Genomic DNA, 27692 nt, shown 5'->3' with positions numbered 1-27692 from the left:
TTCCGTAAGGGAGAGTTGGACAATCATCTTGAGAAGAAAAAAGGGATCCTCCTCTCAATACTCCACTCAACAGTCATTGTGACAATTTTATATGTTCATAAATGTTTATTCTGATCACTATACATAATCATTTATAAGATTACAATCACTGAAACCAGTTTGAAATATTTTATAGTTTCAAAACATAGAAGAATCTCCCAATCTTAATTGTGATGTAAAACATAGCTCTCTGTTATAAGTAACTAAAAGCAAATGAAAATGTGCTCCAAAATCATGATGCTTAACATTAAAGTTTGTGTGATATTGATTTAAATTAAGGGCCAAACACATCAATAGCTTTGAATCATAAACAGAAATGTTGAACTATGTGTCGGGTTTCTAACATTCCAGAAAGATTTTGACATGACACAGGTGTGGGATTTTTGAGAAAATAAAGTTTGGATGACATCATGAGGGCTTTACACAACATTGTAAAGAAGGTATCATGTCTTTGTAAAGAGACACTTATCAGAATGGAACTGAACATGAAAGGAAAAATAACTTATGGTAAATCATATTTTTTTAACAAATATAAATGGGTGTAGTACCAACTTTGGAAAAACAGAACAGAATTCCATAGCACACATCCATAATGATTGGATATATTAAATATACAACATTTAGTTATATTTACAGATGAGCGCCCAAGACTCCCTTTGTCAGAAGTAGCCTACTAACTAGAAGCATTCAGCCAAACTCCTCTCTGTTCAGCAGGAAAATAGTGGTACAATCATTATTTGACACTAGAGGGCGGTACATCCCCATCTCTTACAGTGGACCTCCATGAACCAGCAAACACTATGAAGGTAAAGCTCAGAAGACCCTCTGGCAAAGGAAATATATTTACTCTTAATATAATACAATACTTGAGAAATTTAAGACCCACACCATTAACATCAAATTCAAAGGATCTTTCTTTAAAACTCAAAACTCTTCAAAATGCCATTTCTGAAATATTCAACTCCTCCACCCAACTCTGGTTTCTTCTCTCTCTCTCTCTCTCTCACACACACACACACACACACACGTCAGCTTACAATTCAGTCTTATGATTTAGTCCTTCCTAGGTCAATTATTCCCAGGTCTTCAGTCTCCAATCATGTCGACGATGTGTGTCCTCCTTCAGCACTACCTGCAGTCCCATTTGGTTTTTCTGGAGTACCTGGGGTTAGGGAAGGGGGCAGAATTAAATTTAGAAGGTGGGAGAGGAGAAGGGTAATACATTAAGTTAAGAACTGAATGGATTTTCCATACTCTTGTTTCCCCAGGGTAAACAAAAAAGTGAGTCATTATCGGTCTAAGTGTGATGTATATTAACTATAGTGGATGGCCTCTTACCCTTGATGCTCTCTGGCTGTGCTTCCTGTCCCGCAGTCTGCATTTGCTCTGTCTCCCCACTGCTCTCCATCTCTTTGGCCTTCGCTTTGGGTTTCTTTGCTACAGGTGGTGGCACCTTGACTCCCTTCTTCAGTGACTCTGCTTCATTTACTGACTTTGTTACAGAAGAAAGCTCTGCTACCACATTCTTCTGAAAGTTTGCCTTGCCTTCTGGCAAGGGTGTCGTCTCAATCACCACCTTTTTGGTGCTCTTAGAAAAGATAAAGCTGGCAGTGCTGGAGGGAGACTTGTGTAAGTCTCCACCTAGTGGTGATAATGGGGAGTGGAGACTGAGACGAGAGGGAGGGGCATCTTTCGTTCTAGCTGCTGTCCTCAGGCGGATGGCCTCCTGTAGGTTCATGGAGGGAGAAGTGATTGTGGCAGGAGGAGACTTCTTTGTAGGGGAGACTGTGGATGAAGAGGTGGGTAGAACCATAGTGGCCTGGGACTTGGGAACGGCTGGTTGTGAAGTGACTGTGGCAGGTGGAGATGTGGATGTGGGAGAGGTCATAATCAGAGACCTTCTGATGGGCTTCTGAGGAGCCTCACCACTGGCAGATGGACTTGTAACCGGATTACTGGGCTGCTGGGTCCTCATAGTGACCTCAGGCTGGGTTTGGTCCTGAGGTTTGGTAGGTTCAGGACTACTATTGACTGACCTCAGTTTGACCATCTGCAGAAGGGAGGGGGTGACCACAGGAGTGGGTTCCTCTTGTAGGGCAGGGGAAGAGGTCTGCACTTGGCTTTCCGTCTCTGTGCTCACTAGACTAGGCTGGTGCTTAATGTTGGCAGGAGCCTGGACAGGTAGAGGTGGAGGTAAAGGAATGTTTACAGGTGGAGAAGGAGCATGTTCTTGAGCCACTTGTGGTGCAGGTGAGGTTTCAAGAGGTGGTGGAATGGGGACTTCAGAGGGTGGCGGAGGGAGCTCCTGAGCAGCTGGATGACTACCATCAGTGTCTGCAAGTGCAACCTGTGAAGGGAGAAGCTCTGAGGGAGGAGGTGGTGGAATACTCTCTGGTGGAGAAAGAGTACTCTTATGTGAAAGAGGGATAGTTTCAGGTAGAGGTGGAATGCTCTTGGGTGGCAGATTAACTTCCTGGACTGATGGAAGGGGTTCTGACTGTTGTAGTGGTGGAGGGGTAGGTTCTTGGGGTGGAGAGAGTATGCTAAGTGGTGAAGTAGTAGCCTCTTGAGAAGGTGGAGGAGCAACCTCTTTAGCAGATAGAGGGGAGATGTCTTTAGGCAGTGGAGGGGAGACCTCTGTGGGTGGTGAAGGGGAGACCTCTTTCACTGGTGGAGGGGAGACCTCTTTAGCCAGCGGAGGGGAGACCTCTTTCACTGGCGGAGGGGAAACCTCTTTAACCGACGGAGGGGATACCTCTTTCACAGGCGGAGGGGAGACCTCTTTAGCCAGCAGAGGGGAGACCTCTTTCACTGGCGGAGGGGAGACCTCTTTAACTGGCGGAGGGGAGACCTCTTTCACTGGCGGAGGGGAGACCTCTTTCACTGGCGGAGGGGAGACCTCTTTCACCGGCGCAGGGGAGACCTCTTTAGGCAGTGGAGGGGAGACCTCTTTAACCGGCGGAGGGGAGACCTCTTTCACTGGCGGAGGGGAGACCTCTTTCACTGGCGGAGGGGAGACCTCTTTAGCTGGCGGAGGGGAGACCTCTTTCACTGGCGGAGGGGAGACCTCTTTAACCGATGCAGGGGAGACCTCTTTCACCAGCGGAGGGGAGATCTCTTTGGGCGGCAGAGGGGAGACCTCTTTAACTGGCGGAGGGGAGACCTCTTTAACCGGTGCAGGAGGAGCTGTATAGGGTGGTGGTGGCGGGATACTCATGGGTGGAGGGGGGATTCCTTGGGATACAGATGCAACTAATTGGGGTGCAGGTGGTGTTTTTTGTGGAGCACTGATTACCTCCACTGATGCAAAACAGGAAGTAGGTTTCTCCTCACTGGGCTTCAGTGCCGCAGCCTCTGTGGCCACCCTAAAACATTCTGTATTCACCACTGATGTAACAGATGTGGTTGTATGAGCAGAGTCAAGCTGCTCACTGTTTGACTTTGTACTAGGAATGGACTGCTTTGGTGGCACCTCAACCAGTATAACTAACCCTTCCTCACTTAATACTGGGGGTGGCGGAAGGGGAAAATCCATTTCATCAGGCCTGTTGAGAGTCCCAGAGGCTTGTTCCATTGGTGGAGGCGGTGGGGGCCAGGATGACTCACTTGTGGGGGATACAGAAGTTTGTGGTGCTGCGGCAGAAGCAGCGTTTGGGGTGCCTAAATGTGTGGTCTGTTTCGTGGGGGGCTGGGGTGGATGGTGTGCCGGAGGAGGAGAGGGAGCTGGGGAGACACGTACTAATGAAACGGCAGATAATGTATCCATTTTAGTCTTTACCTCTGTAACTGAAGTGTGAGTGTGTGTTGCTGTCTTGGCCTCTTCTTGTTGCATTGCTGCTAGCCTCTTTCCACGTTTCACTAACATCCCATTTAATAACTCACTTACTCTGACCTTCTCATCTTTTTCTGTCACTTTGCCATTTCCTTTCACATCCACATGCTGCTCCACATGAGCCAGTCTTTCATTGTTCTCTTTGTGAACCTCTGGATTCAAACACTCACTTTCTTGAACTTTCCTTGTCTCCACCACATGGAGGGATCCGTTAGTCGACTCCACTGGGAAAGTCTGATTCTTCTGTTTTCTTTCTCCTGACAAGTTCTTCACAGAGCCCTCTCTAGATATGGAAGGAGATTGCCTCTGCTGTCTCCTATCTTTTGGATTCTTCCTCACAACAGCATATGTGTCATTGGGAGCTGGGGGTCCCAGCAGCAACTCAAAGGTGCGTTTGTTATGGGCCCATACCTCCGGGGGAGGGGGTGGAGGTGCATGAACCTTAGGTGGGGGTGGGATGTTGAAGAGCTCTCTCAGGGCCCTGACTGAGGGGCTGGCAATGACCGTGTCGACTGGAGGGTTAGGCTGAGGCTGGGCAGGCTCAGTGGACTTTGTGTTCTCAGGGGTCTCTGGCTGCATGACAGGGGATGGAGCTAAAACTGTAGGAGCAGAACTAGACCCAGGAAATAAGCTCTGAAGCTTGGCCAGGATGCCTCTCTTGTACCTCGGGGAGGAGCTATGGGGTTGTTTAGAGGGCTTGGTTGGTGTCCCACCTTGGCTGGAGTAGCCACTGGAAGGGGAGACTATTTTCTTTAGCTCCTTCTCCTGAGGTGGTTGCTGCTTCTCAGGTGAAGTGTCTTTGGCAACTGGTTCCTCTGCCTTTACAGAGTTCTCTTTCTCTGGTGCCTGCAGATGGGATTTGATTGGGCTGACTGACACAGAACCTGTAGAGTCATCCAGAGAGCTGGTGTCTGCAGTGTAGCCAGGGCTGTCTATGGTCCTGGAGGACATAGGAGAGGATCTAGCCTCCTTAATCTGTCCAGGTTTGTTTTCCATTCCATCATTTTCCTCACCTGAGGCTGACATGCTCTGGGGAGAAGATTTCCCTGGAATCACCCTGGCCTCTGCCAAGTCACGTGACCGCCTTTTCATCTTATTGTGGAGGGAATAGGAGCGGCTTGGAGGAGGAGGAGCTCTCTTGGACTTCATGACAGAGAGGCTGCGTACAAAGGCCGCCTCCTTATTGACCTCATCTCCTTTGGTCCTGGGCTTGCCATTGGAGGTGGACTTGGAGGCCTTGCTGACGGAGGAGTACACACTGATTTTGTCCTCCTTAGCAGAACCCTCCACATCTCCGTCCCGTGACCTTCCCTGTCTGGGGGTGCTGCTGCTAGAGATGGTGGAGGAGTCAGACACCAGGGTCTCTGAGGAGTCAGAGTGGCTCCAACAAGAGCTGTCGGACAGATGGGGGGGTCTGTGGCGGGAGGCAGAGGAGAGGGTGGAGCCTCTGGAGGAAGAGGCTCTGGAGGAAGCACGGGAGGAGGCTGGGCTGGCCAGCAGCAGGCTGCTCTTGCTGACAGTGCGGAGGCTGCTGCGGCTCCGTCCACGGCTGATTTCCACCACCTCAATGGAGGGTGGCATCACGGCATTGGGAATGATTTTTGACAGGTAGGTGGCCTGGGGGGACATGGACATGACAGGGCTGGGCGGCTGCTGCTCGAGGCTGTTGGCAGTGGTCATCCAGGGAACAGCCAAGGACCGGGGCCTCTGCAGGGCTGATTGGTCAGGGCCCAAGCGCTGCAGCAGGGCCAGGTCATCCTTGTGGCCAGCTTGAGTGGCATTGAACTGCTGGACTTGGCCTTCGCTGAGGGGCTGAAGGACCTCCATGTCCTGAGGGCTGACGCTGGCTCCCTCTTGGGCCTCTGCCGCCTGGTGTGGCCCGACAATGGTGGGGATGTCAACGGTCTCACCATTAGGGAGCTGTTCCTCATCTACCATCGGATTCATTGTCCAGCCTATTCTGTCCAGCCCTAATGGAAGACAGGAGGACAAATTAGGACAGATCTACTGTATATCAATAATTAAAGGACTAGACAAGAAAAGAATCAAATGATATGAAATTCAAGATGCTAATTTAAGCCTCTTCAATACCAAGTTATTCCAGTATGTAATTCATGTAATTCAAAGAGTAATTCAAAGAGAGATGTATTTTATAAGTAATGCATGTTAAGGGATAGCTTCATACCCAGTTCTCTCTGGACATGATGTGGGATCCCTGTAACAGTCTTCCTGTTTCTCCGCCTGGTCTTGGCCTTCTCTGGCTTCTTCCCAGAGTTCAAGGGTCTAAATGTTGATCCTGGGTAGATGGATGCATGGGAGAAATGAGGATATTAGCTAAGCACATCACCTTTGGTAATACATAAATTCTTAAAACATTGAAATTAAGCTGAATTCCAGTCCACACCCATCAAATGTTACATCTGTCATTTTATATATGTACATTGCCATAAATTGTATGAGGAACTCAACAATAGTGGATACAAATAAAGCATCACATTTAGGGTTGTGGTTAAATCGAGTTACCTTGTCTGGTGAGTCCAGAGCGGGAAGACCTTGTGGAGACGGTTGACTGTGTAGAGACAGTAGAGGAAGCAATGGTGCTGTCTGACATAAACCCTCCGCCATCCTCCTCTGGTTGGACCGTCATCGTCGACTGGCAGAACCAGAAAAATTATCTATTAATCTTTTAGAGGATAATAGTTTATAACAAGAACTGTATATTTGTGTCCAGAAAACACAGCAACGTTGGATGTGATGTATCACTTACAATGCTGCTTTCGTCATCTTTGTAGTCCACCCCATTATTGGTTTCTGGAAAGTAACATTTAACACTTTGTGTTAATATATAGTCATTTAAAAATTCTTAGTAGTGTTTATATCCTCATGTACACACCTTGTTAAGCAATACACGGACAGTTACAGACATGTTGGCATGGAACACCCCTAATCTACATAGGCGGATTATGAGACAAAGGGCCCCTGGGCACAGGTAGCTACTAAGAGGTATGAGTCAGTGGGTCCTATTCTGACAGATCAGGAGTGGAAAACAACATTTTGGGGTCTTCGTAAACCATGACTTTACATTACCAGGCCTTTGGACAATAATGCAGCACTTTACTGCTAAAGCGCTATAGATAAACTGAGGGGAACACTCACTGTGACAGAGCCATGTTGACACCTTCAAAACTAATGTTTAGGTTATTATAGGGGGAATTTTGGGGCTTTGGTAAATAAATAAATGACAAAGCCCTTCGACTGCAGAGCAGTAAATGTAAAGTTAGTGACAGCATCATCATGCTCTGGCTCAGGGGCCCCCTGAGCTCTTGGGCCCCTGGGCCTGTGCCCGGTTGGCCCGTTCAGTAATCCATCCATGCTAATCTAGTACTGAAGTATAAGAGTGTACTGTGTATAATGGAAGGAGAGGTTTAGTACCTTCCTGCTGCATCAGCTTCAATCCCTCCTGGGCCTCAGTGTGCAGGTCCTCCAAGTACTTGGGCCTGCTGGCCTCAATGAACACGTTCTCCTGGAACAACGGGGGCACCAGGGCCTTCTCCCCATCCTCTTGCTTTGGGACAGCTAGAGGGAGAAAGAGGGGAGAGGGGATCAGCCTGGATCAACTCAAAGCTTTATGTTACTGTAACAGTCGACAAGGTAGCCATATGGACGGGACAAGAGCATTCGGGTATCTGCCAAAGATGTTTAAGCATATGAACAGTACAAATGCATGTAAGAGTTAATAGATGAGAGTGCAAGTGCATTTGAGTGCAAGTGAATTTGCCATCAGGAAAAAAAGAATATATGAAAAAAAAATCACATGAATAAGTTGGAAAGGTTGAATTCCAGTTCCACTCACATAGGATTAAACTCCAATGACTTTGACAATGATTTTTAAAAGGGGATTATCACATAAAAAAGCCACCACCAACAACATATGCTCTGTTATTACTGTGTTTAGTCTAGCCAAACCGTCATTATATTAGACAGTAAAAAGGACATGAATTAAATCGCTGTAACATCATGTTGCGCACATAATACATAGTTTTCCCCATCTTCATTTAACTTATTATCAAATGTCTGAAATAGCATGCCAGAAAAAAATAGGCAACCATCCAAGGAACTGGCAATTTGCCACAAGAAGCAACTTGTATTCAGTCAAATGTGAGCTTCAAGTACTACAAAAAAGAAAACTGGAGTAACCTCTTTGGATGATAGTTGACTCTAATACAATATTAAGTTTTCTTACTGGTTTAATACTATGGGGTCTTTGGAAAGTGAAAACTCAAAATAGAGTTAAGTTATTTTGACTTTTCAGCTGTTGCTCATTTTTAACTCAAGACTCTGTTATGAAGGATTTTAAGTAAGAAACCTAACCTAGATATAAATGTAAATTCTGGATGTTGTTAAGTTGTTTGTGTGTGTAAATGCTGTGGACGAAGAGGACAATAAAGAAGAGGACAATAAAGAATCTATCTATCTATCTACAGCTACATTAATGAAGATAAAGTCACAGTAGCTTTTTGTTCGTGGTTAACTGGCATATTGTGGGTGGCCTGCTGACCACCTGGCATGTTATGCGACCCTGTAATGCATGTGGTGCCCTCACACTTACAGGGCACAACCTGGGATCAGTGGGCTAATAACCTGCTAAGACACTTTTATGTAATGGTGACAGCTGCCCTGCATTTAGCCACCTACTGTATTCTACTGTCCAGGCTGTCAGTATAAGACCATGCTGGAATTAGCCTTGACAGCCATGTGCTCAGGGTGATCGCTGCTATAGTTACCGCTGTCTCTTCTGTAACAGCATTAGCGGTGGCGTTTTCAACCTGGAAATAGGTATTATGTGACTGACTGCAGCACATCTGGTTAAAGATAGAAATTCCAATAACCCATATCTATAAATACACAAAATCCTAAATCCCTGTGCAATTCAGAGCATGTGTAGGCTACTGTCACTTATCTATGACAAGCAATCAATTATTATGCTTTGCCAGACTAACATTAGCAAATGACAATGGCTTTTACGATTTATAGCTACAATGAATGAGCACACAAATTACTTTATTGCCTATTTTAGATAAGACAGTTCACGCAGCCCATCCTGGTCACTTAAAAGTAGTCACACCTGAATGGCAAAATAAATCTCTACAATCAGGGCAGGAACCAGTGGTTTGTGTCATAAATCAATCAAGCTTATTGTACTTGTCTGACATGTATTTTCACTCACCTTTCCTCTTGAAGATTGTTGGAAAGCAGTAGAAATGATTACTGAGGCTATTACTCAGAAGCACCACCATGGCTTATCTTATATCATGTCATGTATTCCAAAAGTTGCGTAAAAGAAAAAGAGGATGAAAAACAAAACACTGACAGATCAACAGGAGTAAATCTCAGTCCGTCGATTCAACAAGATCCTGGGAAGATCAAGACAGCATCATAATCTTGCTTGTTTTTGATGAGGTTGTTTTTGTCAGGACAGGTCCATGTGCAGTGGAGAAGGATTCAACCACCAATAGACAATCAGAGCTCAGACACTAATCCTCAGCAGCCTAATTCCTGCCGTCCCTCTCTCACCACCACCCCCCGCCCCCCTCCCCTTTACCAAGATACTCAGCATCCCACTGTTGCTCCCCATCTGCATGCAGGCTCACCCCGGATTGGTCAGTCAGTACACGGATCACGCTGAGATCATACACATAAACACTCAAAGAAAGAGAAAGCTGTTGTCAGGGATTTGAGGTATGAGTAAAAGGAAGTAAAAGGGAATCAGGGCAGCTCCCTCTTACTTGAGCCACTGCTTTATCTGCATTAATAACACTGATGATGACACACCACCACATACTGCCGGGTTGCATCTAAGTGTTTTGTTTGCTTAATTAAAGTCAGTCTGGAAATGTAGTAACTCCGCAAATTAACTTCCTCTGACTCTAAGAGTCTTCTTCTTTATTCTTTTGCCACAAGGGGGAGTAAGTGAATTGAAATGATTGATTCATTATACAAACAAGATTAGAAACATGTTTAAAAAGAGCCCTGCAGCTCCACTGCACATGGTTGCACATGTGAAAAATGTTCCCTATTCTTTCTACCAGCAGGACATAAGAATTCTTACTGCAATGTAAGATTAAGAGTATAACAGAAAATGTTCAATTTCCCACAGATTCTCAAGAACCCTAAGTATTTTCTAAACTCCAGAAACATTGAAAAGCCTCTTTTCTGCTTGCTTCTAATTCATATTTCTATCGCTGAGACTTCTCCTTCTTCACCTTAAGGAGAAGTCATTTCTCTTTTCCCTTCTTCTGGTTAGGACACCTCCAGTTTAACTGGGGCAAAGGGGTTTTTTCACTTCCTGGTGTACTGAGCAGACATGACATGGAATGTATGACATCTGAACAAATGGAAAACATTCCCATAGTCATGATGTTGCCGAATGACTCAGACAAAAGAAGTCTGAAAAGAAATGAATCACATGTGTTGCCAGTTACCATTTACAGTACCTAGTATTGAGCAGAAAGTGACACTCAGATTATCATATGAATACTATTTCAATAGAATCTATTGCTGAAGTGCTTTAGAGATATGTACAAAACAGAAACAGAAAGTTGATGTGTATGGGTAAGATAATAAGAATAGCACAACATTGATCTTGTTACCATCACAGCACAGCAGACATACAGTCACACACTTGATTAGAGAGGCCTAGAGTTGGGGGGAGGGTGACTGCATGTTTGTTAATGAGGGTCCCATATTATCACTGGCTATGTGATCACATTGTAATTATGTCCATATTAATCTCTGAGATATTAGAGACACCATCTGTCACTGGTGAACTATGAGGGTATTAACGGGCGGGTAGCGATTGTGTATGAACCCCAAACTGATGTTTACATCAGGGATTTGGATAAACATACCAAATCTAATGGATGTGATACTGGGTGTCCAGCTTAAAGTCACGGACATGGAGGACTTCAGCCTCCAGTGAGGAAAAACAATGTGTAAAAAGTCAGATTAAAGGGGAATTATGATTACATTTTATGACATGTAAATAATAGCGGATTTGAAGTAGAACATTTTAAGTAAGCAAACATCTGTTGGCAAGTTTGTTTTGGTAAAATTTGGATTCTCTCTCAGTAAACAGAGCGATGGTCAGAGGAGTTCAGGCGTTAGGTTGCCTCATCAACTGCTGTAAACAAATCACAACCAGTGGAACAGATGGCCGTCAAAAGAGTTTATCAAATGCAACCATGGCAAAGCGTTTTGACAAAAGCATGTAATATTTATTTCTCCTCAAGCTACATTAACTGAATTGTTTGGTGAATTGATTTAGGTACAGTAACAAAGCCATGAATTTATTATGGAGGTATCAGAGCCAAAGTCTCCGTTTTTTGATCCAGCTGGCAGATGATGAAGGGCATGTCAGAGTAAGAGTGTGTGTGTAAGGCAGAATCTTACTCTAAACTTACTCAGAACAGTCAGAAGATACACTGACAGGTATACAGGTAGTGACTTCAGATCGAGGTCCACACACATACACATCAACACAGACAAACTGTAGCTTTCATGTTGTGACTAGAGGGACTTTTGATGGGGATTATACAGATGCACATACCCCCACACACCCCACGCTGTCCCTGCCCTAACTTGCCCCTCTCTCTTGTTTTGCACCACCAGGCAGACAGCCATGCAGAGACATTCACTCTGGCTCTCAGGGTGCCGTCTGCCAGGTGCTTAAGCCTCTCCAAGCAGCACAAACCCAAATGAACACAATACGATGACAGTGGGAAAGGGCTGGAGGCTCGGTGTGTCAGTGTGAGTGCGAGTACATACGGACGCACGTCTGCCTGCGAACACACATGTGCTAATGGGTCCTGGTCAAAGCTTGCGTGTTGAGTTCTTCACAACTCTTGGTTTTCAATGAATTATATATAAACTTCCCTCCATCAGAGCTGAAAGAAAGGAAGGAAGAAGTGTGGTGTGACGATGATAACAGCCCAAGTAACAGATATACCTGCAGATGTCTGGCCCGCAGGGTTACACTCAATTTCACCGTCCGACAACACAATCTATACCCCAGCAAACCAGCATACATACACACATTATCAGATACCTTCAAAAACACACCCAAACACACATGAAGGGGTGCGTGCATGCACATGCAAACAAACCGACACACATTCCATTATTCTTCTACCCAATTGTAATATTAGCAGCAGGTTACCCTTTATATCACAATTAAGGTTATTACACCAATTTAAGTCCTGAACCTCCCCACAGCATTCAACTGCCACTTCACTGATCAAACACACCTAAAAGGTCAGGAGTGAGTGAACTCTCTGCTCTGAAAGTCACTGCCAGCTCTTTAGTAACTACTGTAGGCCTCCCTTGATAGGCTTAGCCATAAGCAATGAATCAAATCTCATTAAAAACTGTGCAGGAGAATGTAAAATATTCAGGCCTGCTAGTGCCTGTAGTGCTACTTTGCTACAGGCTCATATTAGACAGTATTATAGACTCAATGAAATAGTTCTACATTCTCATTAGCAGAATAAAAGTGACAAAAGACACTGTGCACCCAAGGTGAAATGCTCAACAAGTTAGTTCTAATACTACGATTATTGTTTCATCGCAGTTCCTTTTAGTTACATAAGACACCGTATAAAAACACCAAAGGCATTCCATGTGCCGTGTCTGTTCTGTCACAACTGAAACCAAACTGAAACAAAAGTTACGGCCAGCTTCTTCACCATAAATTCTACCTTTCCAGAAACGGTAGATCACCAACCTGGGCACTACACCAGGTTGTGCTGGTGTAAACTGGGCAGGTCCCTCTATTACATACAAGCAGAGTGTAGGCTTATCACAACCCCAGTCCTTGAATACGCCCGGAAAGAACAGTGCATTCTGGGATGTGAAAACTGCATGTCAACGACTGGCACTAGACCACCTCGTCGCCGACATTACCAAAATTTGTCACACTAGTGGAGTCAATCCACAAAGTTCTTCAGTGGTTGTACCATGCATTTCTATAGTATACAGTAATCTCCATTAATCCAAAACAGCCTCATTCAACTGCCAGAGCTTGATGACTCACAAAACTTTCCAAGCACACATTTATCAGTCTCTTTGTAGACTTGCCACAGTGTGTTTGCAACCACTTTCCTTCCGTGACAATAACCTGTGCGGTGTGTGCAAAGCCGTTGTAACCTATCTGCATAGCTTGACAATAAAACGATCTATGATTTCATAAATAATAACTGTTGCTGATGGCCATCGTGCTTGGCTCCGTTACACTGAGACCAAACCTTGATGAAATGTAACCCTAGCATATAATACAAGGACTAGAGGGCATACTGGCACTTAGTTTAGCTCTTCCACCTTTTGAGTGACCTGAATACGATCTCCTCTAATATTAAGGTGTGGCGACTGTTGTTTCACTCATGGAAATAAAGTCTTATTAAGTGCTCATGAAGCGCAGTGATTTTAAAGAAGCATCTGTGAATTGTTGTTTATTGTGCAGTTAACTCCTCTAACCTTATTCATCCAGCGGCCATTTTGAATTTACATCTCAGCGAAGGAAACCACCTGCAAGAGCAAGCCTACTGTGTACCAAGAAAATCATCGAAAGGTCGGGAACCAGACAAACATTTATCATTTCACAGATACCCCACTTAAACATTAGAAACAAATGTATCTCAGAGGGATATAGGTTCACATTTTAAGGTAATATATTTAACTCACTATATAGCTACCAGAATCTAGCCTAGGCAGTAGCTAACTAGCTAGTAAGCTAGCTAACTGTCCCACTAAATTCAAGCAGTAGTAGTTGTTATTCCTGGTTGCTAGTTAATTTGATAACTGTTAAGTCTATCTGATGTCCTCACTTAAGTCCTGCGCTGGATATCAAAAGCATATGATAGCAGTAACTGTCCGTGCCAGTCATATACCTAAATCAACATGGTGAGTGCCATTCCAGGTCAAATTTTAAAAAATTTCAGAAGGAAGTCAAGTTCACCTGAGGCAGTTCCTATAAAAGGGGACAATGTTGAGGTTGACTGCAGGAAAGTGAAACTTTATCAGTTTGTCAGTTTCTCAAACCTGTTTGCCTGCCCTCCATGGTTATTGTGTGATCATCCCAGCACAACTGAGCTTAGCCACCCTGTGTCCCACACAGACATTGTGAAACAATGTTATAAAAGGTGCAACATGTAGCATTTTTTAACATCAATATATCATTGTCAAATTAACTGTGATACCTTGATATAATTACTGTAAGCAATCTGTAACCATCTGCCATTGCAAAAAACTCTGCTTAGCTGTATTTTCACTGGAAGCGGCCCACTTACTGTTTTGTGCCATAAAGCAATCTCCCTTTGTGCTGTAAAGTAATTTGGCAGATTTCCTGTGAAATCTCACCTGGTGGCACACAATATAACATGCAGTATAGACAGAGGCCAGTCTTCTCTGCTAGTGTACAGTGTATCAAAATTAATGTTGTAATGTATTATCGATGTTCAAATGTAGCACTTTAAGTAAGAGGGTTTCGCACCACATGATTGACAGCATGTACAGTAAACCAAGTATATATACAGTATACTTATTTTTTTTATCTAGTTTAAGTATAATTTTACAGTCCTGCTCCTTCAGAGTCAAGTAGTGTCTCTTACAAAATATTCACAAAAGACATTGCCAAATCTTTAGGAATCAATTCTTCACAATCTCTAAACGCTTTTGCACAAGGAGGTCAAATAAAATGACTCATATGATCGGACCATGGCATGCATGCCAGCACACCTTAACACCAAGTACACACACACACACACACACACACACACTCACAAAGGGCCCCCCTATCTCTAGCTTCCTCAGAGAAATATCTTTATAGAGTTCAGGAATGTGAGGAATCTCAGAGGGAGTGTATGGAAAGACCAGGTGACCTTCTGCAGGTATCATGTTGGACTGTATGACTTAATCACTCTTCCCTCCATCTCGCTACTGCTCCTTCTCCTCTACTTGTGCTCTTGTGCCATTTCACCAATCCGAGGGAATTCCTGTTCAAGCCCATGAGAAGCTAAGACAGGATATGAGAGGCCGGAGTTGCCTTAGAGAAGCCTGCCGTCTAGTTTTACACAGGATCAAGTAAACCAAAAACACCACAGGGGCATAAATCACTGTTGAAACAGGTTCGCAAAGACACACAGACACGGTGAAGTGAAGAGTGTACACACACATACACAGACACAGACTGTGTACATAAATAAACAGAATTGAGGTAGCAAAGACACATGACCTCTTCTCAGTGGCCTAGGATGAAACGCTGTCCATGTGTCGATGCAGAGTTACTGGGCCAGTGTGTTTACCACACTGAAAGGTCCAGGAGGCCAGATTTTATCTTCACAAACTAGCTACTGTGCAGCTCCCCTCTCTCTGGTCAAACTCCATGGCCCTTATTTACAAGATTTCACACAAGAGCAAAGGGCAAAGTAAACCTACACAGGGGGTTCACACACTCACCCTGAATGGGAAGCACAATTAACCTGCATTGTCATCCTTAAATGAAATGGAAAAGTAAACACATTAGGAGATTAAATTCTCTGAATGCGTAAACAGCAAGCTACTTTGTTTTGTTTATTATCTGACTGAAGACTAGCGTGTTCCCATCACACGGACACATGCACACAAGCACTTGCACGCATACACACACACACATACACACACACACACACCCCATTTGAGCTTCTATGGGTGCCAGTCTAATCTCATTGCGAGGAGGAACAGTGTGAGCGGTGGGGTCAGGAAAAACAGAACCCCTTGTTCCTCCTTACTGTAAGGGTCCTGGCATGGCCTTTAATTAACTGGCACAGAGCCAACCGCTCTGCCCATACCAGGCATGCGGTGGGCAAGAGGCCCTTCTGGCATCAATACAAATCATCATCAGGGGCTCAACTGGAGGTATTCAATTTTCAGGGGAGGTTTGTGCTCTTCCACAGTGTGTTACATTGCACTGTGCTCTGCCGGTAATAAATGGCCTCTGAACGCAGCTTGGTAAACAGTTAGTCCCTTTCTAATCTGGGGAAGCGTCTGCCGAGGAGTTTTGTGAAGTTCTTGCCAGCACCAACAGTCTGAATGCCACACAACATTTTCATTGCTGAGGGCTCAATAGCAGCATATGTTAACACCTGGCATATAAATCACACTTAATAGTTGACACTTCCTTCTTTATGGTGATATCTATCACCTTAAGGCCTATGAAAGACTAACAATTCATACAGTATATAAAATTCAACAGATAGTCATTTCGGATTCACCACTGATAATGTTTGAAGGTTTGTTCCGGCTTAAATGAAAATCAAACTGAAATTTATACTTTGTACTAGTTCTGAGTGGAGAAACCAAGGAGAAGAAAGCAAAGCTTGTGTCCAATGTGGGAGGCAGCCTCTATGCTGACCTTGGCAGGGAGAAACACCTTATCTCTTTCACAGTTTACTTTCTATTACAAAACTCTTAACTTCACACTTCTGTCGTAGCCAACCATAAGTGGCTTTGTGTGCATGCGTGCCTGTGATGTAGCGTGATGATTGTGTAATGCTGTCTGCGTACGCATGCGCTAGCCAATGCTGATGTGATGTGCGGCATTTGTATATGCATTCATCATGTACCAGTACCGCAAAGATGTGACTCAATGCGTGTTTATACATATTCATCTTCTCGTGTGTTGGACCCGGTGGAAATCCCCCAGCACCCTTCCAGTTGAACTACCAGCTCTGGGCTTCCACTTGGAGAACAGGCAGCAACAGAAAGAGATGTGGCCTTTTCTGTCTGTAAAGTAATCAGCCAAGACTGCACAAGCACTGCCAGACAAACACACACATAAAACAGCCCTTACCAAACAGTGCTGGCTGCACTTTTGTGTTCTTGCATGAGCCAACTCAACGGGACATGCTAGGACAATTAGCGTGCAGGCTCTGATAAAAAAAACTGTTTGTCTGATGTGTTTGCATTTCCAGAGGCCTGATTGCATCACTGAGAAAAGGGTGTGATTTTTCAGACATTTGGTTTGAGGGTAGGAAACTGAAGTTAGTATTTACAATTCACAGTACACTGAACTTAAAAAAGCTGTGTTCACACAACTCGTTGCACAGAGCGCACAGGCACAACCGATATTGTTCAGCATGCCGACATAAATGCACATGAGCAAGCTCCGACAAGATCTGCCTAGCACAACACTGTGAAAAGTCAGACTGCTGCTGCAATGTTCATGTGAGTGTGTGGATTTGTTTCTATGTGTTCAAATATACACTATGGGTTTTAATAAAGTTTTGCATGTGTGAGCGCGTGCAAGTGTGCGGGTGCTTATTAAAATACACCATCCCCTTCACGTATATGACCCTAACAGCACAGCACCTCAACCTACATGTAACCTGAAGACAAGATAAGTGCTAGTATCACAGAACAGGACAGACGGAGATTTCTTCGCAGCAAACAAAGGCTGCTGAAGGTCAGAGGGCAGGTAGTGAGTCACAGTCTGTTCAAACATCCCTCCAGTGAACAAACACACATGCCTGGGAGCCAAGGAGCAGGATATTCAACTGGTTCTCAGCACCTTGTTCTTACTGAAGTAAGGACTTGGGTTACTAAACTCCTCTCTCTAGAACCCCAACAATACATTTTCAGATACTTACAAAGAGCCAATTGCTAAACTATGATCATTTAGCAAGATTTAGTCTACTTTCCAGGTCATTGTTTGACAACTGATATTACGTAACATATGTAAGGGCACAGTCAACTGAACCTCAGAACAATGGAAAAGATGTAAACACCCTTATATAAAAGAAAAGAAAATGGACCATCTTCAAAGGCAATCAATCATACAGTATAGAAGGTTTCCGCTCAAATTTCCCATGGGCTCTTACCATGGCTGTTGCCCTGTAGGTGGGCCTGCTTGCCCGCCTGCTTTCCAGCCTTCTGGGCTCCCTTGTTTCCACCCTGATGCCCAGCAGTGTGCCCGTCCAAGGCCAAGTCAAGCCCAGGACCCAGGCCCAGGCTCTGTCCATTGGCACTGACATCCTTCCTCTTCTTGCCTTTCAGCCAGCCCAAAGCCCGGCCCAGGGAGTTACTGCGCTTCTTCCGGCCCCTTTTGGTGAGCCTTTCCTGGGCAAAAACCTCAACCACATCCTGGGGGATCAGGTCCCCCGTCCCCAGCGAGTCGCGATTTGACATACCACCTCACACTAGCGCTACGCCCTGGAAGTGAGAGAGAGAGAGAGAGAGAGAGAGTGTGGGGGGTGGAGGGTTGGGGGTAGAAATAGAAATCAAATTTAGTCATCATCCAAGCACCACAAGTAATGGCAGGGAAGGGTAACCATTGCACAGACACTTAAACATTGTTGAATAAAGTTGCAGTTGAAATAAATACTACACCCTACATTCATTTTAAGTGCCACCATTCACTGTGTGTGTGTCTGTCTGTGTGTGTGTGTGTGTGTGTGTGTGTGTGTGTGTGTGTGTGTGTGTGTGTGTGTGTGTGTGTGTGTGTGTGTGTGTGTGTGTGTGTGTGTGTGTGTGTGTCTGTGTGGGCACAGCTCAGCCCACACGCCCAGCCTGCACAGACCCCCTCCTGCCTCTAAACCAAACTTCACTGTTCTGCAAAGAACTGGCACCGCTCCCTTCATTCCATAACATGGAGTCATAATTCACAAAGCCCCACCCGTAGGCTCATACACTTTCACACACACACCTCCACCAGGCACATCAGCACACTAGGAACAGCAAAAGAACAGGAAAATAAACATTCACCCATGTGCATTTTTGCCATATGGTCTCCATTCATTTGTACTTTTCCCCCTTTGTGTCTGCTCCTTATCTTTCATTGCCTTTTCGTGCTTTTTTGTTCTCATCACAATGAGCTCATCGCCTTCCCGCTCTCCAAACTCCTCTACTGTGAGGCAGGTTTCCCAACCTAGCTCCTGGGGATCTGTAGCTTACACCGGGCTCCTTCCAGCTGAGCGCTTTATTAGACACTTATCTCCAAATCGTAAGGTTAAAGTAGGAACAGGCCCTTGAGATGACAGGAGTCAAAGCTTGTAAATAAAGCAGATGAGAAAGAGTTTGGGAAGGTAGACGGGGGTGGAGTCAGAGAAGGAAAGCAACTATGAATCCCTTTGAACATTTGGACACGGAGCATGATCGTCATTTGGTGACAGGATGATGACACAAAAACACAAAGTTCTTGGCAGCCACAATTGAGGATCCCTGCGGCACTGACATGTATGAAAAGCAGACAAATTTCAGTCCTTGCAGTGTATGAGGCATGCAACCAAACAAACAGCTTCCCAAAACACTGTCTCTAGGAACAGTTTCCTGCGTACCTCGCCAACACATGCAAGCTAAACCACACAAACCTATGCCATGTTCCCTAAGACTTGGAGAGCCCAAATGAGACTTTTCCAAACAACATCTCATCATCAAAGCTCTACATAACGTTGAGAGGGAATTGCGATGAGAGGTTAGAGTTTTGGACGTATCGCATGGAGCATTTTCCGGCAGATGTGCACTTCCCAGAGCCAGACGCCCGACACACACTAGTCGTAAATTAACTTTTTATCAGTCAAATCTTCTCTAGACTATGTCAGGATCTCACCACTGGAGTCTGCAGTAGGGCTGCAACTAACGATTATTTTCATTGTCGATTAATCTGTTGATTATTTTCTCGACTAATCGATTAGTTGTTCAGTCTATAAAATGTCAGAAAATGGTGAAAAATGTCGATCAGTGTTTCCCAAAGCCCAAGATGACGTCCTCAAATGTCTTGTTTTGTCCACAACCCAAACATATTCAGTTTACTGTCATAGAGGAGTAAAGAAACCAGAAAATATTCACATTTAAGAAGCTGGAATCAGAGAATTTTGACTTATTTTTCTTAAAAATTACTCAAACCGATTAATCGATTATCAAAATAGTTGGCGATTAATTTAATAGTTGACAACTAATCGATTAATCGATTAATCGTTGCAGCTCTAGTCTGCAGGCTTTTAAAGAGGACATGGGGAATATCATTCCCAAACCAGGCAGTGACCATCACTGTGTACACGTCAAAAGAGACTAGAGTTGAATTTGATTCTGGCCTCTCAAGGAAGGGAGGTTTGCATCCAAACTAATGTCAGGGTGTGCAGTGTAGTATGCATGTCTTGGGGCAATGCTGAAAGCTCTTGAGTGCATTCCCAAAGATCATCTGTGGGAATTTTTGAAACGGCTTGTTAGGATCTCAACGTAGGCCCAGTCGAACTTGTTAACAGCAACATCTTAAGTGACACGGCTTGTATGGAGGAGACACATGTGTGAGTTGTAGTGAAAGGCCGATCACAAGCATGAGCATCCGTCTTCTCCAGGGAAAAGTACCAGACCCTCTCATCTCCCAGCCCTAAGCCCTGTGTTTGTCCTGCTGCAAATTACAGTCATTTGGGCATGACTAAGACCCGTGCATCTGTATTGGCTACAGCCGACAATATGCAGACGCCTCCCTTGGGAAGAGGGGGCTGGCTCATTCATTTATAGCCCAAGGGCGGCTGGGAGTGAGCTAACTCGCCGTCTTATTTCCATCACAGAGGAAGACAGGAGTAATGCTAAGAACCCTGGGACGCAGCGGAGGACCACCCACTTGACTGCTGTGTAGTCCGGTCACAAGCAGTTGACTCACGCCATCATTGTCATGGTTACAGATAACAACCAGCAATTTTCGGTTTTGCAAACTGTTGATACGAATTTAAGGAGGTGACGCACGCAATAGAGTGCCCTTCAAAGTTCTCACTGCTCTAAAAATATCAGTACTTTGATCATCTTCATTTACTCTGTTTGATGGTGTCTCATAGAATTTGTCCTAAAGTAACCATCAGAGCTCTTAGGCTTACTTGAGTAAAATGTTACTATAGCAATCCTCTCCCAACACACATAAAATCAGCCTTGGACACACGTAAACTCTTTCCAAACAAAGTTAAAGTAGCCTAAATTACAGAGTTGCTTCATTGGCACAGTAATTACTTTACCCTTAACCACACCTCTCAATTTGTGCCTGTTGATACACAAACAATGCACGCACAGAAGAGGAATTAAAAATCTGATCTCTTGTGAGGCTTTCTAGGACAAACTATATCAAACATAAAGAAAATATCCCAGCCCAACCTCCACTACTGTACATCAAGAGGTATCATATTATCAAAAGTACATCAAGCCTTCTATAGCATGATCAAGCCACATGTAGTGCTCTCTCTCTCTCTCTCTCTCTCTCTCTGTCTCTCTCTCACACACACACACTCTCTCAAGTACTCACTCACCCCACTGTGGTTTTCCAGCCCAGCCCCAATCCTGCTGGAACAGGCATGTGTTCCAACACGCTGTTTACTTATCCCTCACAAAAGATGTGAGGCTTTGACATTGAACAGGAGGCACCGTTCTCTACAGCAAACCTCAACATAGTGTCAATAAATGCAGCGCAACAACAGCGACCGATCATCTGACATTGACAGTAGTGTACACAGCGTTGTGATATATACTGTGGGACACAATATAGCTGACACTGACGTTTTTAAACTGAGTACTTTGGATAACTTTATGTCATGGAGCTTGAGGACATAAATTCCTGAGGAAATCTGGGTCTTCTCTCCGCTTTTATGCAGTGAGGTCAACAGAGTTGAAGCAACACAAAGCACTGACACCTGTCTTGCCTTGAGCAAAGCACAGTAGCACAGGTTACTGTACTTACTAAGCTAGGACCCAAATCCAACCCCAAATCCAGGAAAAGCCAGTTCCTGTTATATTCGACAACTGACTTTGGCTCTAGTGGCTTTAGCACACACTCCCTAACCAGACCTGGGTCAAAGAGTGGCTGCAAATAATTCTCAGTGTTTGTTTTAACCTGCTTGTAATACCAGATAGGTGGGGTTTACACCATCAGGACAAATTCAGATTGTATCGGATAAACTGCTAATAGCCATACTAAATTGACTTTGAAACGGTTTCCTGTCATTCTCTAAGCTTTCTGACACACATTGTATTGTCCTACGTGCCAAACCCCACCCATATGGTAAAGAAGTAGGTTACAAAACATCCTAAAAAGTATATGAAAGTACTACTTGACCTAGGTCTGATCCTAACTCCTAAAAAAATTCCCTCTTTCAATGACAAAACTCATGGGAACCTCACAAAAGCGCAATCGCCCCCTTATCTACTCTGACAAATATGAACAATGTGAATTTTGCAGGTAGGGGAGAAGTTCGGGTTCCAGGAACAGTGAGTCAGAGAGGGAAGCTTACGGAGCAGACTCCGCTGGTGCACTGCCCCATGGGGATAAGGCCAAGCCAAGAGGGAGTGGCAGTGATACAGGCAGCCACCTTTGTTTGAACTAGGACTGGCTTAGTTTAACCAGGAGGCCATTCACTTCTACTTCAGGGCTGCTGGGTTTAACATGGCAAGACTCAACTGTCCATAAGCAAGGTTAAAGTTAGGCTGAATGTAGAAGTTAGTTTCTGCAAGGGGGAAACGACTCCTAATACTGGAAAAAGTGATTAATATGTTTAATATTTTCCTTCGTGGGAAAAAAGGATGCATTTTGAAGTCAAAGGTTAACAGATGTTCGCCAATATGTCTTCCTAGATATCACTGGAATAGGCTCCACAGTAACAGTCGGTTTTGACAATTACAGTTTTTAAACTCCACTTGGAATGAGCGTGCAACTGTGTAACCGAGTAAACGGCAAGAGTTTAGCGGTGTGAAAGCTGGTGTTACTGTACGGCACCTGTAGGCATCAATCAGGGCGTTGGCTGTCGTCTCTGAGCATTATCAAACAAAGGAGAGTACTGCTGATCAAGAGCATACTTAAGCAACCTTGTCTGGGCTAGAACACTACACATTCATCCACACACACATTCAGTATACATGATTTGTACTGTGTGACTTAAGGTGAGGCCACCGAGGGAAAAACTGGAATGACTCAATTCCACGTCTTGAGGAGGTTTCCAACTGAAACCAGTGACAGTCTATGGAATGTGCTTGACTTTATGGTTTAGATTTTGGACAGTGATATCTTCAAATAGTAACAGAACTTTTACTGTGAGGCCAGAAATAGTTTTGAGAAGAGCTCTGTGGGCATCAAACATCAATAAAAGAGTTCAGTTCTTAAGGGAAGGGAGGGTCATTTTAAAACCATTACACTTAGTAGCAAAGCACTTCACTCAAGGAGGCTCTTGGTCTCCCCATTCACAGCAGACTTATTTATATATTAACAGAGAAGATTACAGGAAATATCAATAATAACACCAAACGGCCCACGGAAAGGTCCTTTAAGAGAGAACCGGGGGTGCCCAGAAGTTTCCTAGAAGTTGGTTTGGTACCAAGATGTCAGCATAAATACACAGTGGCAAAGCACTTGGGCTGAAAGACAATCCTTCACTGACATTATGTGGTCCCTTTGTTTGCTGCTGGAAGGATACAGTTTCAGAAAAAGACTACGTAGGTAATGACAGTGATAAAAATAAACACCGCATAAACGCCACAACACTGTAAGACAATAATGACATAAATAAACCAAAATGCTATGTAACTGAACTCAACAGGGCTATACAGGCTGTGCGTTTGAGTGTATATGTGTGTATGTGTGTGTTTGTGTGTATGTGTGTGTGTGTGTGTGTGTGTGTGTGCACGCACGCACACACACACACACACACACACACCGGTACCATGCAGAGACCTGTGGACGGGGCAATGCGATTTAGCGTGCTGCTAGGCCACTGTAGCCATGCAGCAGCTTGTCTGGTAAGAGCAGAGGCTGCATTCCTGAGAGATTGATAATTACTGAGGAACTCTTCTCTCCAAATCTCCTTCACTCCCCCCCTCCTCCTCCTCCTCCTCCTCCATGCCCTCCTCTTGTTCTCCCTTTCACTCCCTCCTCCTCCTCCTCCAGCCCCCCCCCCCTAATACAGTGGCCTAGGACAACGAGCCATAAAAGAAAAAGGATAATGGCTGCCGCATGAGAGTCATTTTGAGATAACATTATAATATGTGGCATTATGCAACTTATTGTTCATTGTGTGTGCTTTTCGGCGAGGAGTGACTAATATGTCAGCTCCCATATGAAGAAAATATATATTTCTCATATATTACATAATATGTTAGAGATATGTTTTGAAATATACAAACATTTGCCAAAACAAGGTATTTGAACATCTAGATTAAACATATTTAGAGTAGCCAAAATATTTCAAATGAATGTCGTCTACATGTTGCATATTTTTTGCATATTTTGACACACACATATCCTGAAGTACATTACATGTGAAATGTGTTTTTTGCTTTAAGAGGCTACAGTGTTTTTGGTTGAATCCCACTAGTCTTGATTCCTGATTTTTTTTTTCCTTTCTTTCTTAAAACAGAAGATAGAAGAGCAGAGAAACCTTGGAGTCTCTCTTGCAATGCATTCTGGGATGGCAGCCAGCAGAGACAGTGGAAGAAGCTCTATAAAGACTATTGGGATTCCAGTATTGTTTGCTGTGCTTCCTTGGGTTGCCAGGGGTCTAAGCCTGGACCGCGGTCTCTGTGGAGCTAAAGCCCCCGGCCCTGACAGGTCAGCCTGGGGGCAGAGGAGAGCGACCAACAGTGGAGACAAACACAGCTGGACAGTGGGGTTTAAAAATACATCCTGGCTTCTCAAAATCTCTCTTCTACCCCAGTCAAAACAAAACATCCACGGCTCGACTGAAATAACAATTTCACTCCAAACCTCATTCAGTCTGACAGTTGCCTAAGTAGACAAGGGACAAGGGTCAAAGAAAAATGTAGGATGGGACTTCAGGGCCTTCAGTTTAGACCAAATCTTTTTCTGTGCAGGCTTATAAAGACAGAAAAGTAAAACCTCTCAGCTATAGGTGGAACTATAACAGAAACTAGTACAAAATCATGACAATCAGAAACGAGCATGCATGTTCCGCCGCCCCATAAACCTATTGATTAAACTTTTCAATGGTGCTGATAACGACCCAGTGATGACTTACTGATCAGCTAATCGCCTTGATTAACAGCTCTCTGTGTTCTACTAATCAGCCAGGAGTGTCTTCTCACTGCGGCCTGCATGACTCGCATAACGTCACTCACTGCCAACCCAGGTCCCGTCCCCTTCACACATAATCATGTGTCTTCACCCATTATAGCACAGCGCTTCTTTGTCTCTCTGCGTCACCACTTGTTCCTCCTATTGCCCTTTCTTGATCAACAGCTTTCCTCTCTCTTCAGTCACCAGTCAACACAGCGGGGACACGTTCTGCAGCCCACAGCGGACAGGGTGACGTCTCAAAAAGGGGAAACTTCAGCCTACCTGGGCTGCCCTGAATGGCAAACTAGGTGCACCATATCACCATTTGGTTTCTACTACGCTTTCCTCTCTCTTCCCAGTCACATCGTTATCGCGCTCCATCCCTCATCTCTCATGGCTGCTGTGTCACCGCCCCGTCTCTATCTATCCGTCTACCTGACTTTATCTTCCTCCCTAATGCCAGGATATCTACCAGGCTCTGCTGTGACTCCGGTGCTTACATAACACACCTGTAATCGCCATGGGTACAAGCCCTGGCATGGCAAAGAAGGAAGAAGGAGCACCAGTATGAGACACACCCTTCCTAAACAAATGCCTCTGTCTCCACCTCGACAACCAGAGGGTACAAGAGGTCAGCCTGAAGCCGTCAAGCTAAAAACAACGGTCATCGGATATTGCAAAAGCTCACCAAGCCCCAGAAACAACAGAACAGGCGAGTCTGACTGCATGCACGCAAAGCATGCATGAGGAAGTCCATCGGCTCAGTGGAAGCGCTGCAACAAAGTATGGATTTGGAACTGGTTTCCGGTCCAAAGTCCATGTAAGGTGGCAGACAAACAGTGGGGGAAGACCTCAGGAGGTCCTGAGATGGTGAGGTTATCTCCTGCCAGGTTAATCAACAAGCAGTGGGTCTACATAAGGGCACCGGGTCGATGAACTGCACACCGACTGTCATTGACTGGAACAGATCGAACCAAGTGTCAGAGTGCCATACTGTAACAAAGTCATATGCTGGGTCACTGATGAAAAAAAAAACACAATAGTCTTCATTGTCAGAGGCTCCATAGTTGAGAGGAACATGGGTTTTATATTACCTTTGCTTAGGATCCCTCAAGGCCAAGCAAAGCAAATCTCCCACACCTATTTTTCCACCATGCCAATACCCAACCTGGATCTCTTGCCATCTATTTACTTTATTTGATTATGCTTTACAATACTGAAATTGTATTGTGGCATTGATTTATTTGTTATCATAATATGTGTTTTCCTGTCAAAACAACTGTAGTGATTAGACAACATTATGCAGCTGCCTCAGCTGAATCCCTTCACCCTCTGTAGATTTGGGCTAGAAAAGTACAGATTTTACATCACACGGTTAGTTGTACTCATGATTTTAACAATTTAACACATAATTCAACAGGATTGATCAGGAGAAAATCACGAATGACCTGCATGAGCCACAACTAACTTTTTTTTTCTCCAAACTTCAGACAATGGCAAAACAAAACAAACAACTGCTGATCATACCTTAACTAAACTTTTATGATCCAGATGGGTAAATTCACCCTCATCCGCTCTCCATTTGAAGCGTCTCCCCGCCGCTGCGTCCTTCCTCTCCAACTCCAAACTTTGCAGTTCACCGTCCCGAGTGAAACTTCAGGTACACCATTTCCGCGAAAAGCACTTCAGTTCAGGAAGCGACCGGAGACTGGATTAGTTTATAGCCTACCCGCCGGTATCCGTTTGTAAGATGTTAATTAAAAGGACTCCCCGCTCCTAGTCTGTTTGCTTGTAGACGCTCCAGTGGTTCACCGAAAGTGAGAGAAGTTGCGCTGCTGCCGCCCTGCAGCTCCCACCTGGAGGCTGGGAGCGCTCAGGTGAGGAGGCGCCGCCGCAGTTAGTGTGTGAGGCCATCTAGTGGTGGGACAGTGGAACTACCGCTAACATCTTGGCCAAGTCATGAAGATATGAAATGATCTTCCCACACTTCGTTTGCACTTTCCATTTTACTGTAAGAAGATCGCATGGAAATGTATCTGTATATAGCCTAATTTGTTTTGGATGCTGCAAATCAAAATTAATTAAAGTTTAGTGAAGGTTCTTGTTGATATGCACAACATGCTGGCCATGAGTTCCGTGCTTGGAGGAAGGCCCTGCATGTAAAAAGTATAAGAAAATGTATTTCCAAAATATATTTTGAATGAATGTCATCTGCACATACAGCAACATGTTTGGCCATTTTTTGTATATTTTGAATCATAGTATATTCTGGAGTATATGTGTAATGTATTTGCTTGCTGTGTGGATATGGGTGAGAATTGCACTAACATTGCCACAGTTACAGGTGATGCAGTCATGTTATCCTAAAGGCACTTTGGATGAACACACATAACACCAAATGGCATATTGGTATGCCAGAGACAAAATAGGCCTTATCAGTTGTAAAATCTCTCATTCATGAAATTCCTCATTGCATATCATATGGTTGTATTAACATTAAAGACTCTTCAGTGCAGTATCCAAAACAATTTCCATACAACTACATGTACCACACAAACAAACTTTAGGGATAGTTGAGGCCAATATTGCATAAAACTATTAATGGGAGAGTTTACACAGTCCTGCTACAGAGCCATCTATGCTTGTAATCCGAGGCAAAATGTGTCTGATAGAATGTATCAAGATGAGTAATGTTAAAAGTCAAATAAATCCGCTTTGTCTGACAGCTTGCAGCCGTGATGTGCATAC

The 27692-nt window shown here is 44.4% G+C and overlaps 1 protein-coding gene across 1 annotated transcript; it reads right to left on the bottom strand.

The window, feature by feature from the left end:
• Positions 1-26747, bottom strand: LOC139645824 (NHS-like protein 3). The gene is made up of 8 exons (XM_071521671.1): positions 26472-26747; positions 17779-18109; positions 7304-7447; positions 6639-6682; positions 6395-6524; positions 6057-6167; positions 1378-5841; positions 1-1201 (listed from the first exon to the last, which is right to left on the bottom strand). Exons 2-8 carry the CDS (start codon positions 18083-18085, stop codon positions 1137-1139), a joined length of 5265 nt encoding a protein of 1754 aa, XP_071377772.1. The 5' UTR covers positions 18086-18109; positions 26472-26747; the 3' UTR covers positions 1-1136.
• Between the last annotated feature and the right edge of the window lie 945 nt (positions 26748-27692).

This window comes from Centroberyx affinis, unplaced genomic scaffold (genome assembly GCF_046629955.1).
Source record: "Centroberyx affinis isolate AG114_WGS23_722 - 3 ecotype Tasmania unplaced genomic scaffold, CSIRO-AGI_Caff_v1 ptg000915l_1, whole genome shotgun sequence".
NCBI lineage: Eukaryota > Metazoa > Chordata > Actinopteri > Beryciformes > Berycidae > Centroberyx > Centroberyx affinis.
Note: the sequence above shows the minus strand (reverse complement) of the source record. Positions and strands in the feature narration are given on the sequence as shown.